The following is a 19,059-nucleotide window of genomic DNA, read 5'->3' on the forward strand; positions in this document are numbered from 1 at the left end:
GATAAACAAGTCAGGAGGATGAAAAGCACAACATAGGGGATCGAGTCGGTAATAGTGTAACAGTCTTGTGCGGTGACAGGGTGGCTACACTCTCCCTGAACTGGCCGGCCTCCCTGGGATTCCGCGGGCAGAGCACAGCTCCTTTACCTCTTCAAGCTTCTTCACTTTAGGCCGATTTACACTCCTCAGCCAGCAGGACCATTGTGCTCTCCCTGGATTCCTTCTGAAAGTGCACACAGCATGGTCTGAACCACGAGCTTTTCACAAGCTGTTTGCACTGGTGAGTGCATACTGGGGGTGCCTAGTAGGTGCGCACAAAGCTGCTCTTGATATCAGAGCTACGGGAGGGAAGTGAGGAGCAAGGAAGTCTTGACAAAGCAGCCCTTTGCTCTTTCTCTAAAATGACCTATCAGTTTAAACAACTCCTTAAAGTTTCTGCGTCCTCCTCCTTAGAAAGCAGATGAATACTGACGAGACTCATTTTTCTATTGGCCCATAGCACACATCCATCAATGAGGACCTTATATTTCTCAGAATGAAAAATTAAAACACAAGAAAGAAATCTATGATCCCATCCCTCCTTACATAGCACAAGAATCCTGAATCCCTTAGGAGGAGACATCCTATTGGCAGGGAGAGATGTTTTAGGGTAATGTGAGGAGTTTGAGAACCACTGTTTGGACCCTGAGCGTGGGTAACGCTGCAGCATCTTTAGTGGGCCTCAGTCGTAGCCTCCTTACCTTATTTTCCCATCTCCCTTTCTAAATACCACACTCTCTTTGAACAGAAGGTGGTCCTTGTAAACATGCTAAGAGAAGAAATCACTTGAACCAAGTTCAGAATATTCCCAGACCCCATCCCAAGTACTTCTCCTCCAGAGGACCCCGGGGAAATCCAACGACAGGCATCTTCCCATGCACTGCAGGAGGCTCGTGTGTATGTGGCCCAGGAACCACCACCATCATGGGCTATGTCCTCCCTCCTCTTTCTGAAGCCCGCCCCACAAGGCAATCACCACAGTGCCCGGAATGACACTGGTTCTCAATGCATAATGATTAAATGACTAATGAATTGACAGATGCACAGTCGAGTGTCTGAGTTAACTCATGTCCTTGAAAAGATGAGGCTAACAGAGAAATGTGGAACATTTAGAATTTGTGCCCCCTAGGAAGGCAAGCGTAGCAGAGATGCATGAAGCAGGAGAGATGCAGAAAAAAATGATCTGGTTTCTTCAACTAGCACACTTGAAAGTGGAGGAAACCATGATGTTTGTCAAAGGAGGCGTTCATGTAATCCCCCAAAACAGTTAATCTATATGCAGAATCTATGAGGCCAATGATAAAGGGAGTTACAGTCCCTTACTTCATTCAGCAAGTGGAAACTTGAGCCAAAATGAATGACCTGTGGGGGGGAGGGGGAATCGCAGGGGTCAAAGCAATCCATCCTCTACACAGATCAAGTAAAGTACAGAATTTATTTGATTCTTTTTATCTCGAGTTTTTCATGCCCAGAATCCAAAAAGCACTTCCCTCCGAGGCCTCAATCCCCTGGAGAACCTGCATCTATAAGACCCAGGGATGTCGCTGGCACGTCCGCCTCCAGGAGCACAGGGCTGGTGAGATCCAGGCTGTCCACTTGCTCCAGCCCAGCCAGCAAACCGAGCTTTCTTTCCTCTTTAAAGGTTCATAGCCCCTGAATGCCCCATGGTTAATTCTAGGAAGAACTTACTGTCTGATATTCCTACAGAGTTTGCCTGTTTGTCGGTCCCTTTCTACTGTGACAGGGCGCAGAAGGAAACCTGGGGCTGGGCAGGAACTCTGCCTCTAAATGTAAGTGTTCCCTTTGCGTTGTGGCTGTCACACAAGACTGTGCTCTCAGCGGTGCCCTCTGTCAAGCAGTCTACAGAAGTCCTGGCCCCCCAGGTAAGACTCAGAGGCAGAACTGCCGGTGGACACCATGCTCAGCTGAAGTGGGTCAGAGCGTCAGGATCCGGGGAAGACACAGGGAGCAGAGACCCAATGGTCCGGTGGACAAGTTGTGCCATCTGAATGCGAAGAAAGCAAAGGGAGAGATGGGTCAAGAGCAGAAAACAGTCAGCTATTTCTAAAACAGACCTGAACCAGGAAACAGGAGGAAACACCCAGAAGGACAGGACAGAAGGAAACCTTGGGTGACACAGTGAAGGTGGGTAAGGCGAGGGAGCAGGGCAGACCCATCTGCTTCCTCCAGCACTGGTGTGTAAGCACACAGCACAGAGGACATCTCAGGAGGAGGACCCCGTCAGTGGAAGACAGAGCCCAGGATGGGAGAGTTTCAGGTATGTGGGAACCAGTCTCACCTCTGCCGCTAAACTGATACATAGCCCAGAACTTTACACGTTCCCTCCCTGGGCCTCAGTTTCCTGACTTGTAATTTGAGGGTCAGCTGTAGCTCACCCATCCTGGAAATTCACTCTGAGTCAGGCAAGGACTTGTGTGAGCGTTCGGTGCTCCTGAAGTGGTTTCTGTCATATTATTGCCTTTTCACATGAAAGCCTGAGGCTCAAAGAAGTGATTTCCACAGGGTCATAAAGCTGGTCTGTGTCAGAGCCTCGGTCCCAGCCCCACAGTGAAGCATTGTGTCCATGCTGGCCTTTCTCTGCTTCTGTTCCAACACATGGCTCTGGAACAAACTGACAGAGAAGTAGACACTCATGGTACTCACAGCCTTAGAGCGACTCACCGATCACCTTTCAGGAGACCAGTGTTCAGCTGGGGTTTTGTGGCAGGGATGAAAGTTAACTGCGGGCGATGAAGAAATGTAGGAAAGGGAATGTAATGTTAATTGTAAAGACAGAGGGATGTAATTTATGAAATGTGATGGTCATTGACAAGCCACATCCCTAAAGCTGAGGCCAGAAGTAAAACACCTGAGGCAACAATCAGGACAGAGACTTGCAGAAACAACGTCATGAGAAATAATGAGGGAACTAAGAGTGTTAAAAGAAAAATGAGACTGGTAAGTGGATACGACCACCACTTCCGTAACTAAAGGGTTGTCACTGATGGAAAGGAACCCCTTGCAGGTGTCTTCAGGGGACACTTCCAGAGCTAGGGCTGGGTGAGTACAGGCATATCAGGCTCATCTCTGACTAGAAAGGTTCTCCACACTCAAGACACCAAGCAAAAAACTGGCCTGTGTTATGTCTGAGGATTTCTTCCAACTGGATCTTGACTGTGGGAACTAGGTCTATATCATATATCCCAGGTCTATACAGAAAGTTCACAGAATTGGATGAAAATTGAGGAAGGAGATTCCTGAGCAGCTTCTAATATGAGGATTGTCTGGTGGTCTCAGCCCAGACAGAAGGTTGCAGTGCTATGTGCTCTCAAATCAAATGACAGATCTTCCCACATATAATGGGAAGAGTTGTTCTTAGAACATTCCAGAGGAGTGGACATCTCATCACCCTCTGCACTGAGTTGAAGCCCTACGTAGCCTCCCAATCTCAAATTTCCATGCAATCATGGCAAGGAAAACCCCAATATGTGGGATCATTCTATGCCCATCCCAAAGGCTTTCCAACTGACTACCAGAAATAACTCTCCACACCTTAAATAATAGTAATAAAAATTACTTCATTAGATCTAAGCAAACACTACTTGAGGCAAACATAGAAAGGGCTGGATAGAACACTTTTCACTGGTTTTTGGCTTTTTTTTTTTTTTCTGAAACAGTCATAAGAATGCTTTTTAGGTGAGTGATTTCTGAGGGCTGTTGCTCTCACATGGGTTAAGTAAATGGCCTGATCGTTTTATGCCTGAATTTCTTTTTCCATACAATGACAGGATTAGGTGAGGTGAGCTCTAAATCACTTCTTAGTTTGGCATACTGTGCATGGAACTTCAGGTGTCCTTGCATTAGGACATATCTTAGGTCACTTGTGCTCCTGCCTACCACTCTCCTCCATCCTATGATCACTGTGCTTAAGAATTAGCTACTTGTTTCTTCAAACCAGTATTTCAACTTCAAGCAGAAGCACAAATATGGCCTCCTCAGGGCATTTCCCTTTTGTCCGATTCTCTCTGTTCACAATTTCAGGAAGTCTGGATCTGGTTCGCACTGACCAATGACAAGACAGAACCGGAGCATGATCACTGAATTCGTCCTTCTAGGCTTCTCAAACCTGGGGGACCTGCAGGTCCTTCTCTTCTTCATCTTCTTCCTAGTTTACCTGACCACTCTGATGGCCAATGCCACCATCATGACTGTCATCCGTCTGGACAGGACCTTACACACCCCTATGTACTTCTTTCTCTTTGTCCTCTCCTGCTCTGAAACCTGCTACACCTTGGTCATTGTACCCAAAATGCTAACCAACCTGCTTTCCACCAGCCAGACTATTTCTTTTTCTGGGTGTGCTGCTCAGCTCTACTTCTTTGTGGGCTTGGCTTGTACCAACTGTTTTCTAATTGCTGTAATGGGCTATGATCGCTATGTCGCCATCTGCAACCCTCTCAACTACACACTTGTTGTCAGTCGAGCCACCTGTGTGCAGCTAGTTCTAGCCTCCAGCTGCTGTGGCTTCCTGATCTCTGTGGTTGTCAATGTCTTGGTGTTTACTGTGCCCTTCTGTGCCTCCAATCAGATCAACCACTTTTTCTGTGATATTTCCCCAGTCATAAAACTAGGTTGTACTGACACCAACCTGAAGGAGATGGTCATCTTTTTCCTCAGCATTCTGGTCTTGCTAGTCCCCTTTGTGCTGATCTTCATCTCTTATGTCTTCATTGTCTCCACCATCCTCAAGATTGCATCAGCCGAGGGACAGCGGAAGGCCTTTGCCACCTGTGCCTCCCACCTCACGGTGGTCATCGTCCACTATGGCTGTGCATCCTTCATCTACTTGAGGCCCACATCCCTCTACTCTTCGGATAAGGACCGTCTTGTGGCAGTGACCTACACTGTGATCACACCACTGCTCAACCCCCTTGTCTACACACTGAGAAATAAAGAAGTGAAGACTGCCTTGAGTAAGGTTCTCAGCAGGTATTCATCCGCCAAAACTGTATGAGTGACTTGGTAAATCCGGAGAGTTTTATTCATGAAGGAAATGAGGACTTCAGGTTACCTTGACTCCTTTAACTGGGAAGTGTTTCTTTGTGGTTAGCCTGTATCAGCTGTGGAGGTTATACCCATTGGCCCCCAGAAAGGTGTGTGAATATGGGAACTCTCAAGTACTCAAGTTATGCTATTTTCATGCACTGGAAATGTAGGTTTTCTCTGCTGAGCTACAAATGACACATTATCCTTTTGAGAATGTCTATCCCATCGACACTCTTCTCACAATGAAGGACACCATGGAGAAGGAATTTAAAGTTCCAGAATGCTTTTTTGTATATTTTGAGGTTTACAAAGAAATATTTATAATAAATGGACTATATTTCAGAAGAATTAATTCACTTATGGATAAAGGAGGAAATAATTCAAGTTCCAAAAGACTGATGGTAGAGAAGACATACAGACTGTTGGACTCACAGAAACCTTGGGTTTGAATCCAGCTAAATGCCATAAGCCAGGGTCAACCTCTCTTGTGGTCAGTTATGCATAACAGGAGACTGCCAATACCTCTTCAGTGGAGCATTTTAAGAACTCAGTAAATTAGTAGATGCGAAGTAATCCCATGCTTGCCTGATCAAAGGCTTAAGGATTGCAAAATATTGTTCCCTTTCATATCCCCTCCATCTTCCTTCTTTCTTCTATAAACTAGGATTGTACCAAACGTCAGATAGAGTGGCAAAGTAAGTTGACTACTTGAATTCTGTTGATACACCTAGTACTGTGTAAATAGGAGTAAATAGTGTTGTATGTGAAGAGCGCTCTTTCTTTCATGACCATTATAATAAGTAACCAAATTTCAATTAGCTATTTCAGTATCTCATACATATTCCACTGAGTACTCTGGATTTTGTTAAAGCTGCATTTCAATAATAATTTATATAATAACTTCATAAATATTCATTTCTCAACCTTTCACTTGAGCACCCACTAGGCTTTCAAAAAAATTTTGTTCAGTTAATAAATGATGATAAAATGTAGTTCATTGAAATCTTCTAATTTACCTGTAAATATAAATTATCATGAAACTGAATGGATTTTTCTCCTAAATTTTCAGTGGGTTTTTTGTTTATTTGTTTGTTTGTTTGTTTGTTTTTGTTTGTTTGTTTGTTTTTTGGAAGTGGGAGAAGGGGGTGGGATTATGGACATTGGGGAGGGTGTGTGCTTTGGTGAGTGCTGTGAAGTGTGTAAACCTGGTGATTCACAGACCTGTACCCCTGGGGATAAAAATATATGTTTATAAAAAATAAAAAATTAACAAAAAAACTAATGATGTACTTTTTGGTGACTAACATAGCACAATAATTATTATTTTTTTTTAATGAAAAGCACTAGTGTAGAGTACTTACATTTCCAATATAAAAAAAGATAAAGCAATGCTGGTGCAAAAATAGAAACCTTGAACAATGAAAGAGAAAAGATCACTCAGAAATAATCCAATATACCTATATTCATCTGGTTATGGCAAAGGTGACACTGGGCTCAAGTGCATCTCTCATTTTTGAAATGAAAGAAAATCTTTACAAAAATAGTGCAGCATCAATGGATATCCACAGGAGAAACAGAGAATGTACCTTTATCTCATATCACACATGTAATCGATTCCAGATGGATATTAGAATTAAATGTTAAGGTCAAGCAATCTGTTTTCTAAAATATTGAAAAATGCATGCTCTTGTGGGTGGGAGGTGCGGGGAATGGGCAGCATGGGTGAAGGGGAGCGGGAGGTGCCACACTGGCATCTGCTGTACAGAAGGACAAAGAGAGACAGCGAGTAGGCAGGGATGTTGCCTTTTGTCATCCTTCATTCAGGAGGACTTGAAGAGGCTGCTCAGTGGGAACTGCACCGGGAGAGGGTCTGGAGTGTCTTCGTCCAGACTCATAGCCTGGGTGGGCTGAGAGCAAGTAAATAGACGTGTGTCTTCCATTGAAGCTGTAAGCCTGGTGCTTAAGGTGGGATACGGTCACATTGTTTTGCAAATCTTCTTCTTTTCTGATTAGGTATCCAATCATGATCTCTGGCTTCATTAATGTGATCGATTCTTCTATATTGGAAATCACATCCCCACATTATTAGGTCTGTGAACAACATGACGCTTAACTGTTTTCATTGTCTCTTGAATTACCCAGTGTAAATTTTGATGCATAATTTTGAAACTGAATTTAATACATGTATTTGGCTGCAGGGTACACATTTCTATACCCTCCTTCCAAAGGACTCCTTAATGACCCCTTCCAAAATCACCTTGCTATATTATTACTTTACTTTCATCCTAATTTCTTATATGTTAATACATTTATACTTGCCTACACAGCACATACTTAAATCATCTCTAATCCATCCTGGAAGGTGATAAGGTCTTATAATTTAAGATTCCTTGGTTACAAATTAAAAGTAATCCAACTCAAACTGGTATTAATGGAAACTAAACCTATTGGCTCAGGTAAGCTGCAAAATCCACTCTGGCCATGGTTTTGGGCACAGGTTGATGTAGAGTTCCAACAGTCATCCTCACAGAGTCCTTGAGATGTGTCTCAAAGCTCTGCTTCTTCAGTCTTGGCTTAAGTTTTTAGCTTAAACTCAACAGTCTCTGACAACTCCAGCTCACACAATCCAGTCTAAAGGAAGAGAGAAGTCACTTCTTCAAATGTGAAAACAGAAGTTAAGACACTGGATTTTTCTGTTTCTGATGGTCCAGATTTGGACCACATGCCCATCCTGAACCAAACCCTCAAGCAGAGGAAACCCACTGGCTAACTGACATAGTACATGTCACCTGCTCTCCCCGGAAACATTAAAGGAAAGCAATTGGATGAGACTGAGGGCAAAATTGGGAAAAAATGAAGGTAGTAAGGGTGGCCATTTGTATATCTTCTTTGGAGAAATGTCTCCTCAGGCCATTTACCCTTTGCTTAATCAAGTTATTTGGTTTTTGGTTCTTTGTTATGGTTGTTGTTGTTTTGCTTTTGAAATGTATGAGTTCTTTATGTATTTTAGATATTAACCTCTTATCAAACACATGCTTTGCAAATTTTTTCTCCTTTAAAAATTATCTTTTCATTTGTGGATTGCTTCTTTGCTGTTCAGAAGCTTTTGCGTTTGATATCTTTGATGTTTGCTTTTGTTGCTTGTGCTTCTGGTGTCATATCAAAATAATTATTGTCAAGACCACTATCAAGATAACATTCCCTCTGTTCTCTTTGAGAAGTTTATAGTTTCAGGTCTTATGTTTAAGTATTTAATCTATTTTGTGTTGATTGATATGTATAGTGTAATGTATGTGTCCAATGTCATTCTTTTGTATGGAGATATCTGTTTTTTTCCAACACCTTTATTGAAGAAACTATCTATTTCCAAGGTTGAAGACAAACAAAAAGTGAACAGACATCTGAAAAATTGCTCAACATCACTTATCATTAGAAAAATGTAAATTAAAAGCACAATGAGGTATCAGCTCACATGTAGACTTATTGTTTAAAAGAATGAATTTTATTAAAGACAAAAAAGGTAAGTATTGCCAAGGAGGTGGGGAAAAGGGAACTCAGGCACCCTGTTGGTGAAATTGCACTTGGTGGAGCCATTCATAATGGAGCCATTATGAAAAGCAGAATGGAGTTTCCTTAAAAAAATTAAAAATACAACGATCGTATGATCCATCAACCCCATTTCTGAGTATTTATCCAGGGGAATCAGAATCAGGAGATCAAAGAGATACCCAACTAAAGGCCCACAGGAAGGATGAATGGATAAAGAAAATGTGGTATATACATACAATGGAATCTTACTCAGCCTTAGAAGGAAGGAAGCCCTGTCCCTGGTCAGATGAGCCTGGAGGACATTATGATACATGGAATAAACCAGTCACAGAAGGACTAATACTACACAAGGTCCTGATAAGGGGAATCAAAAATAGCACAAACTCATAGAAGAGAATGGAAAATAAATGGTGGTAGCCCTGGGCTACGGGGAGGTGAAAATGAGGAGATGTCGGTCAAGGGTACAAAATTTCAGTTATGGAAGATGAGTTCTGGAGATCTACCATACCACACAGTACTACAGCTAACAATACAATACTGCATACTGCAGATTGGCTAGGAGGGTAGATCTTATGCTTGCCATCTTAACACAAAATGGTGAAAAGAACAATGACAGTAATAGTGATGGGAGGAAATTTTGGGAGCTGATGCATAGGTCTATGGGCTTGGTGGTGGTGATGGTTTATGGGTGTGTACTTATCCCCAAGCTCATCGAGATGCCTACATTAAATATACACAGCTTTTCACAGGCCCATAATACCTTGATCAAGTAGTAGAAGTGAGCGATGGGCATCAGTAACAGAACAAAGTTCAGCATTCCAATTCAATCCATTAAATTCACTCTTCTTATTTCCTTCTTCATGGGCATGAGTTCTGATGCTCCCTTTTGCTCTGTTTTGTGTCATTTTTTCTTTATCTACTGATACTTGATGAGTTCCTACTTTGTGCCATCTCATTGTTAGGGGTTTTCAACATCCGTCCACATATGGATGGAAAGTGATGCTGAATCACATTCATGCCTCATGTGGCCACGAGACAAGGGGAAACCAGAAATTTTGGAGATTAGAAAATAAGCGATGGTACTGTTGTGCAAACTGAGAGGACGTTTGTATCATCAGGTAATGCTGTCTGTGACCACTGATCTACCCAACTCTCTGCACACACTGATATCATGTCCCCTTTGCACAACAGTACACTGTATTTGTTTCTGGGTAATGGAGGAAAAAGGTAGGAAAAATGCAGTTTGGGTGGTGAACTGTGTCTCTTTTCAGCTCACTCCCACCAGGGCCTTCACTATAAAAAGCAACATTGCTGAATCCACCCTCTAGCCTGACAGGAAGGGCTTCTCTAATTTTAAGTACAAAAGCCCATTTAAAGCTAAGCCAACATGTTCTATAGTGCATCTATCATCATGCATTCTCTGTGTAAATTTCCCTTTTGTCCTTTGGTAATGTGTAAAATTGAAAAATCAACTTAAAATTACTGAAATTTTCTAGGATTGCTTACATGCTGCATCCGAGAGTTGCTGAGAGCCCTCTTGCCTGGCCCCAATTTTGAGCAATTTGGCATTTGTTGATTTTCTATTTTTCACAATCAACTCAGCTGTTAATTAAACCCAGAGCAACATCTCCATGACGATGGGTCTGGCATCAGGAGACCCAGCTAAGAACCGCCGGCTACAAATAAATACAACACAGGTGCCGACTCTTCTGTGGTCAGTGTCTGATGTGGGTTGTGGACTTCCATCAACTGGTGCAACATGGCAGAAGGAAACTGAGTGCGTTTGGTCGGGGTCTAAGTCCCCAGATCATCATCACGGCTCTGTCCCTGAGTACAGACCAGTATCCTCTGTCTCATTTTGACCTTTCCCCTTTCTCCACTTCAGCTTGGGTTTTTGTCTCCAGCAGCCTCTGTGCCTCTGTTCCTCTCAGGAAGACAAAGAGCAGATGGGAGTCCATGCCTGAATAACAGACCTCTGTCTGGGAGTGACGCCCTCTCCAACTGGGAAAGCGGACAACGGACAGGAGGTGAGAGCAAACATCTAGCTCCCAGTGGGACCTATGGTTTTTCATCTCAGGTAAGAGACAGAGAGGGGTGATGGGCCCATGCTGGTGCAGTGCCACTGAGAAGCAGAGAAGGCCACGAGTAAGGCTGTGGTCTCCAAAGAATGCTATCCAGGACGGTTTACGCTTTAAAGTGAATTTCAGTAGAACTATGCATATAATTTTATACATATCCTAAATTAACGGTCTCAGTGAGCTTCCTCAGTTTACATAGACACTGTCCTTGTTCTGATTTAACTCAGGAGGGCACTCAGCAATTTTAATCAGAAAATCTTTTGTTTATTAGAGCAAGGATACTTATCATGAGATCCACCCTCTTCATTAATGTGAAGTACATAATACTGCAGTGTTAACTACGGGCACGATGATGAAGAGCGGATCTCTAGAACGTGTTCATCTTGCACGGCTGGCAGCCGTACCCACTGAACAGCCACTGTGCACTTGCCCTGACCCTGACAATCACCATTCTGCTCTGTGTCTGTGCGTATGACTCTTTGGTTTCCTCCTCTATGTGGAATTTGCTTTCTGTGACTGATGTGCTTCACTAAGCATGATTCTTCCAGGCCCATGTTCTTGTAAATAGCAGGATTTTTTCTCTTTTTTTTTTTTTAACTTTTGTTTTGTTTTGTTTTTTTAAAGTCTGAATAACAACCCATTGTGTGTGTGTTTGTGTGTGTGTGTGTATGCATCTACAAATCCAGAGTAATATTCTTTTTCAGAAATGATTGTGGTGTGTGGCATCTAGACGATTACAGTATCTAAGTTGTCTCAGAGTTCCTGAGTTCCTGCAGACAATGACAGTTGATAGACCCGAAGACACAGAAGTCCAAAGGCACGCAAAATCAGAGTCAGTCAGAAACACTAGCACAAGCTCATAGAGACCCAGTGGGTTCAGGAACAGACATGGGAGAAAGTGCACAAAGATGCACAAAGAGAAGTTAGTATCTACATAATAAACACCTCGGGGAAGAATGATAACACAATTGCAATTACATTCTGAAAGACAAATACCTCTCTTCTGTTGCTGACACATCAACTTGGTTGTTTCTGGCCTCGGGGTCTCCCTAGCACTCTCTGAAGCTCAATTTCTTCACCTTTCAGATGAGACTGCTGGGCTAGAGGTTTAAGATCTCCTGTGACCATGACATTTATGACTCAGACTTTTTGGAGATCCTCCTGGATAAGGGACAGGTCAGCGTACATTTCCCTGTCCTGGTCAAGGAAACTATCCTATTAAACCCGTTCTGAAACCAGTGGAGTGCACCCAGCAGTATGAAAGTCATATTGAGAAGCATCTGCCCGATTTTGATTCTCAAATGATAATGGCAGAACTAATATTTGCATAACACTTAACCATTGCCGTAGTATTTTCCCACTTATTTTGGAGAAAGCTTGAAAGTTAGGTTAGCTGATTATCAGAGTGAACTCCATGATAAAGATGAGAAAATTGATTTAGATACATCAAAGTCCCAGAGCCAATACATGGTGGCGTCAGGACTTGAGTCCGCAACAGAAGTGGCACGGAAAGCCTGTCTGATTACCTTTGTATGGAAGGAGAGTGACAGAATTCTGCTGTCCTCTTTTCGGTAACATATGTATGTGTGTTCTACTGGCTACTTCTACTGGCTGTGTGAACTTGAATCATATCCTCAAACTCTTTGGTTATTAAATTTCTCATCTTTATAATGGATATAATAAAAATAATATGAACCTCAGGGCTCATTATGAACACCAATGATCAATACATATAATTTTTTTTTCACTCTCTTCTGAATATGGCGAACTTGTAATAAATGTTAGTTCACATTATATTTCTAAAAGATGGTTCTAACTTTTGGTTGATAAGCTCTCACAAAATTGTATTTTATTTTTTTTCTTTCCTAAAATGTCAAAATGAATACTGACAGACTAGTGGGGGGGGGATGAAGTCCCCCTAAGAACTAACTGAAGTAGCCTAGGGGTGGGGTTAGTTGGTGAACTTAATGTGACGTTAACGGTACAGAAACAGAAGAAAGGGAGAAGTGAGTGTTTCACAGCCATGAATGTATAAACACCTGCATTTCCTTTGGAAATATGAAATGTCTGTATGTTAACACAACAAAACAACAGGCACTGGTTCTGTTCTGAAGGGCTAGTCAACACTAAGGAAAGTGGCCATCAGCTCAATCACAATGTTTACATGAATAATGCCTGTAATGTCATATTTTTATCAAAATGCTAACTGGTGATATTCGAATACTATTTGCTCTTCAAAGATTTCCAGAAATTATTTGTCGTTTCCTCAAGATTTTCAGGACATTTTGCTGGTACTTCTTTCATAATGTTTATGACGGTTTGCCTTGCAATATGCCTGCTGTTTGGTTCGCTCTTCTCAAACAAAGGGACAGTGATTTTACTCATATTTATATTTCCGGTGCTTAGAACATAATAGAAATCATGAAATCATAAAGTATGAGAATTATGGAGCAACATTCTTTAGGAGCTTGATGAAGAGTTGAGTTTGATACTTAAATACATAGATACCTAAAAACATTTACAAAATATGCATCATTGATAACTATAAAACATCCAGAATGAGAAATTCCTAATATGTGACTAGGACTGATACAATTTATTTTCTAAATTTGTCTCATACCATCCCCAACAAAATAGAAAATGTAAGAAAGCTCCTTTGCTTTCTACCAGATGTAATTAACCTACACAGTTGGCTCTGGCTGTGGAACAACCAGGCAGCAAAGGGCTGGCCTCATCCTTAAGTTCTAAACTTGCTCCCTCCAGTGCAGAGCAACACTCCTTAGACAACCCGATTACCTTCAGGCTTGGAGAGCCTCAGGGGGATGATAATCCTCTTAAATTTTCCCTCCCTTGGAAAGCACAGAAATGGCGATTCAAGGACTTGCCCTGAGTTAAATGCTCATTATGTTACTGACGAAAAGGGAACAACAGTAAAGTAATGAAAGGAAAGTGTTTACTGAGCCTTCGCTATTTACTAAATTAGACTCTTCCATATACGTGATTTCAGTTCATCTTCACTGTCGCCCTGGGACACAGGAATTGCATTTCTCACTATACAAATGAAACAATGGGACTTGGGGAATTTATGATCTTACCACTAAAGTATGCCAAAGTCAGGATTAAGGCCTAAATTGGTAGAAGTTCAAAACCCATTTTATTCCATTACTCAACTTCACTTGTGCTTATAAAGGTAAAATTTGAGAACATGAGCATGGAAATTCATTCATCGTCCTAAGAATTGGGGATCCTGGAATTAGAAAGATAATAGTATACTAGGAATAAACATGCCTTCTAGGAAATAAAGACCCTTTTGTCACGTGTTGAACAAAAAAGTAGCGGAATAAGGAGGAGGAAGAGAAGGTCTGACAGGGGTGGGGGATGACACTATGGTAACACAAAACATCAGGGGCAACACAGCAACTGTGCTTCCCTAAACTTTTATACATCTGGATGAAAGTAGAAACTAAGTTATGCCCAGTCTCATTATATTCTCCAAGAATGCTTTAGTTCAACATTTCTATTGCAGATACAAAGAAACCCAGAAACAAGCACAGACATATTCTTTTCCAAAGATATACAAAAGATTTTTCTCCTTGGTGCTTTCAGCTGCAAGTGAGAATCTGCCATTTCAGTCGCCACATTATTTTATAATAATCACTTCTGCAAACATCTCACCGCAAACCATGAGGTCCTGGACTGGGTTTTATTTTTATGCATGTCCCTAACACACAGCGCCTTGTCATAATCACACTGCTTAACACTTGCATAGCGTCTGATATTCTTGATGTAGGGGTTCTCTGCTAGGGTAGGGTACACTGCCATTATTTTTTGTTATTGGTATTAGTTAAGATAATAATTTTGAATGATATGTTTTTTAACATTGGGATAAACACATTGGGATAAAAAGTCTACCTTATATTTTCTCTCCCATTTACTTACATTCCCATATGCTCTAGAGAATAACCCATGTCCAAGGAGTTGGGAATACATGCAGTTCCAGTTATGCTCTCTTCAGTGCTATATTCCTATTGTAAATGGAGATTTCTCTCTTAGGTTTGAAAGGTACTACTTAGTTCCTTGTAGTACAGAAATCTTCAGGCATTCTTGGTCTTGTATAATCCTCATGCCCGGGAGGAAAGAACACTGAGGATTCTCTTACTCTGAGCATTCTAGGAAGACTTCTTGACATCACAAGATAAGTAGCAATATGCCAAGTTAGCTTTTTTTATTTATACGACTATTATTTATTGAGAAGCTATTAGGTGTACTTAATACGGTTCTAGATACGGAAGAGAATTCAGCTGAAGATACATACAATTTACATCTTCTCCTCAAGGACATAAAATCCAGTGGAAAAGAGAGATGAGAAAAATGCATTATAATATTTCAAGATTAAGTAAACACAGTAAACTGGGATTAATGCCATATGTAAATTCTTGGAACAGAGACAACTCTTTATGGGATGATATCAAGGACGTTCCCCAAAAGCAGATTTAGCTAAAGCCTTAGAATAATGGTAAAAGATTTGTAAATAAAAAAATGGGTAACAAGGAGCCTAAGCAAGGAGTAGAGGCAAAGAAGATGAAACATATCTGCATAAGGATGCATTCCATGAAGGTTGATATGATCACAGACCCATAGTTCGGTTTCCAAAATAAGACCTTAAAGCCACAGAGAGTTGGAATATAAAGTCATAGGTAAATTTTGAGGCGGGGAGTAATATGATATCATTTATATTATAGAAATTTACCTGGAATCAGGGGTTGCATCTTCAGATGCACTGAAGAGAGATGTGGGTGTGGCAGGAAGGACAAGCACAATGGGGTGTCAGTAGGAGTTAAGGGAAGTGATGGAAATGGACTAGGGTCCTGAGGAAGATGGGGGTTCTCTCTGCAGGAGGAAGCTTTCTGAGGTTGGCCCTGGAGGATGCAGAGGTATATTCTATCCTGGAAACCTTGTTCCAGTTGGGGAACAGAATGAAGGTCCAGAAGCAACAGTCAGCATAATAAGGGTATGCAAAAGTGGAGCCAACGACCATGCCAGGAAGTGTGGCCTACAGGGGCAAGGGAAATGCAGGTCCAAGTTATGGAGAAATGGGAACTAAGAGTTGAACTATTTAAGGAAAATGTTAATGAGAAGATGCTGAGGATCATGGACAAAGTCACCTCTCAATGTAGTGTGTGAAAACCATGTACTCTGCAACTGAGGGTCCAGGCATGTGAGGACAAGCAAGCCAAAAGGCCAGGTTTGCATGATAAACAGTGAGGGCTGAGGGATGTGAATGACAGCTGCATCCTGCAAGAGGAGATGAAGGGAGTGTTGGGTCTGAGAAACATCAAGAACCATTTGCCTGTTTTGTTAGAATGATTGTGGAGATGCAAAGTTGGATGTGCTCTTGGCTGATTTTAGGCACCACCTTTTGTCTAAAATATAATCTGGATAGAGGGGGATTAATGAATTTAGAGCTCAGATCTTAACACCTATTCAATGATGAACAATTTCTTGTGATTCTACTCATTTTCAGAGGTTTTTCTTGATACTATCTACCCCTCTCTTGGATTGTCTCCAAATGATGTACCTTCCATGGAGTGGGGCAATGAGACCCTGGTGAGGGAGTTCGTCTTCCTTGGCTTCTCTTCTCTGGCTGGGCTGCAGTGGCTGCTCTTCATAGCCTTCCTGCCCATCTACCTGTTCACGCTGGGCACCAATGCCATCATCATTTCCACCATCGTGCTGGACAGAGCCCTTCACACCCCCATGTACTTCTTCCTTGCCGTCCTCTCCTGCTCTGAGACCTGCTACACATTCGTCATTGTACCCAAGATGCTGGTGGACCTGCTGGCCCAGAAGAAGACCATCTCCTTCCTGGGCTGTGCCATCCAGATGTTCACCTTCCTCTTCCTTGGCTGTTCTCACTCCTTCCTGCTGGCAGCCATGGGCTATGACCGCTATGTGGCCATCTGTAACCCTCTGCGCTACACGGAGCTCATGGGACCCCGGGTGTGTGTGGGACTAGTGGGCGCTGCCTGTGCCTGTGGCTTTACTATTGCACAGATTATCACCTCCATGGTATTTCATCTGCCTTTTCACTCTTCTAATCAGCTCCATCATTTCTTCTGTGACATTGCCCCTGTCATCAAAGTGGCATCTCACCATACCCACTCGAGTCAGATTGTCATCATCATGCTCTGTGCATTGGTCCTAGTTGTCCCCCTGCTACTGATTTTGGTATCTTACATACACATCATCTCTGCCATAGTCCAGTTTCCTTCCACATTAGGCAGGTACAAAGCTTTCTCCACCTGTGCATCCCACCTCATTGTTGTCACGATCCATTATGGTTGTGCCTCTTTCATCTACTTAAGGCTCAAGTCCACCTCCTCCTCCAGCCAAGATGCTCTCATATCTGTCTCCTACACCATCCTCACTCCATTGTTCAACCCGCTGATTTACAGCCTCAGAAATAAAGAATTCAGGTCAGCACTTCGTAGATCTGTGGAAAGAACCATTTCCCTGCCACAACGTTAATCAAGATCCTCCTCTCTCCAAGCAGTAAATTGCAAGGTGTGCAAGAAAAAACTCCCAGAGCAGAAGTGATCAAGCAAGAGAACAGTTTTCAAGAACAGAGATCATTTCCTTCATTTCCATATATAAAATTCAGAAAAAATACATCTTGCTGCAATCACGTCCATTATTGCTCATTGAGGTTTTTTTTTTTTTTTTTTTTTTTTCAGTTGAGGAAAAAATAATGGATGGCTATTATAGGAAAACTTGTCTGTGTTCGGAATTCTAGAGTCTGGCAAATACTATCATTCAATCTCAGCCAGATGGGAAACAAATCCTGAAAAATACTTCACAGCCCTGACTACCTGTTTCAGGAAACCAAGAAGCTCCTGTCTCCATATTTCTCCCTTTATCTAAGTTTCCTGAGTCTCGGTCTTTCGATATTGGCAGACCACAGGGCTTACATTACATAACATTTGTACATGAGTGTGATGGTATCTGGTGCTTAAGATATATCCAAGTAAAGTTCAAGCAAGAAAATTGTACAAGAAGTTATTCATTGATGCGTTTCTAATGTATTATGGGAGCTGATTTTTTTTTTCTAATTTTCTATCCACTGATACAAATCTAATTTTTTTTTTTTTTTAAAGAATCCCTTGAAGACACTCGCAGAAGCATGGGTTAAAAAGAACATCTAAAATCTCAGAGCATGGCCAAGAAAGGCCAGCTAACTTAATCCTTTTCATTAACTATGCATAAATTCTTATGTAAAGAGCAGTTTCTGTTCTGTGGGCACCAGAATGCAGCAGAATCTCATGTGCATTTGAGACCAGAATTTGTGTTAGACATTTTTGTTTTCTTTCCTTCTGCAGGAGTGAAAGCCAGCAGGGTGCCCGCTCCAGCAGAAAGCTGCCTCGTCTGTATGCTTCCCTTCAAGATCCACTGGGCAATAAAGGTCTTCTGACTGAATCACTGTTTCTCCATTTCTCCCTTTCCTTCCACCCGATGCCCATCAATGTCATATCCCGCCCAGGCTTGAAGTAGGAGGGAGGGGAGGGGTTGTCTCACTCCCAGCCCCTGTGTGTTGTGGAGGCTGAGTCTGTCTGCAAGACTGGAAGTCAGCTGCCCTTCTTCCATTCCTTCGAAGCTTGAGACTTACCAAGAGAGGGGCCTGAAGAGAGGAGAGACTAAAGCAACATTAGTTTCTTTGGCCATCACGTTGTGAGTCTGTTTCAGGTGCTAATTCTTCAAACCTGCAGTATGTGCTGCTCTTTCAAAACTGTTACTTGATGTGCACTTTGGGCAGCCTGGGAGGTACACAGTAGGATCCATACTTTATGGGTGAGAAACCAACTGTCAGAGGATTAAAATGTCTAACCCACTAGTGAGTGGAATTGATACTGAGCCCACATCATCTGCTTCCTTTATGAAGGTCCCTGCAGTGCTTTCACATGACCTCTCATGAAGATACGATCGTTTTAATTAACAGAGAGTAGAATGCATAGGTATTCATCTCTGGCAGCAGAAGACTATGCCAGGTGACATCTGTGGAAAAGATAGACTCCCATGGATGAGACAAATGGCCTTCACCTCAGAGAGTGTCACTAATTCCCATCCTCATATGATAGGTACTGTGGGGTGGAGGCATGGGAAAACCTCCCCCGTTCCCTCTGGTCTTGTTCATGACTCGTTTACGCTGCTACTTGGAGTCAGATATCAGAACACTGGTTAAGCGTGTAGGGTCACTGTGTGTTAAAAGATCATGTGTGTTAGATGACTCTCCTGACACTTCATCCTCACTCTTTTTTTTTTTTTAATTTGACCAAAGAATTCATTTGACCTT

General features: G+C 42.1%; 2 protein-coding genes across 3 annotated transcripts; both read left to right on the plus strand.

The window, feature by feature from the left end:
• Window positions 1–4,108: 4,108 nt before the first annotated feature.
• On the plus strand, window positions 4,109–5,053 carry LOC309850237 (olfactory receptor 10T2-like; the record flags this gene model as incomplete). The annotated part of the gene is made up of 1 exon (XM_082703918.1): window positions 4,109–5,053. One exon carries the CDS (start codon window positions 4,109–4,111, stop codon window positions 5,051–5,053), a length of 945 nt encoding a protein of 314 aa, XP_082560044.1.
• Window positions 5,054–10,345: 5,292 nt separating this feature from the next.
• LOC309850238 (olfactory receptor 10K2-like) lies at window positions 10,346–18,185 on the plus strand. Of its 2 annotated transcripts, XM_082703919.1 has the most exons (3): window positions 10,346–10,661; window positions 16,237–17,276; window positions 18,089–18,185. In XM_082703919.1, the coding sequence occupies exon 2, from the start codon at window positions 16,296–16,298 to the stop codon at window positions 17,238–17,240; it is 945 nt and encodes a 314-aa protein (XP_082560045.1). In that variant the 5' UTR covers window positions 10,346–10,661; window positions 16,237–16,295; the 3' UTR covers window positions 17,241–17,276; window positions 18,089–18,185. The 2 variants fall into 2 exon arrangements, 1 of the variants encoding a protein (XP_082560045.1); XR_014304149.1 differs by lacking the exon at window positions 16,237–17,276 and having other exon boundaries at window positions 10,346–10,711.
• Window positions 18,186–19,059: the final 874 nt, after the last annotated feature.

Source organism: Mustela nivalis (assembly GCF_964662115.1).
Source record: "Mustela nivalis genome assembly, chromosome: 16".
NCBI lineage: Eukaryota > Metazoa > Chordata > Mammalia > Carnivora > Mustelidae > Mustela > Mustela nivalis.

Excerpts from the sequence above, each read along its gene's own strand:
- LOC309850238 (XM_082703919.1), top strand. The coding sequence starts at position 16,296 with ATGGAGTGGGGCAATGAGACCCTGGTGAGGGAGTTCGTCTTCCTTGGC.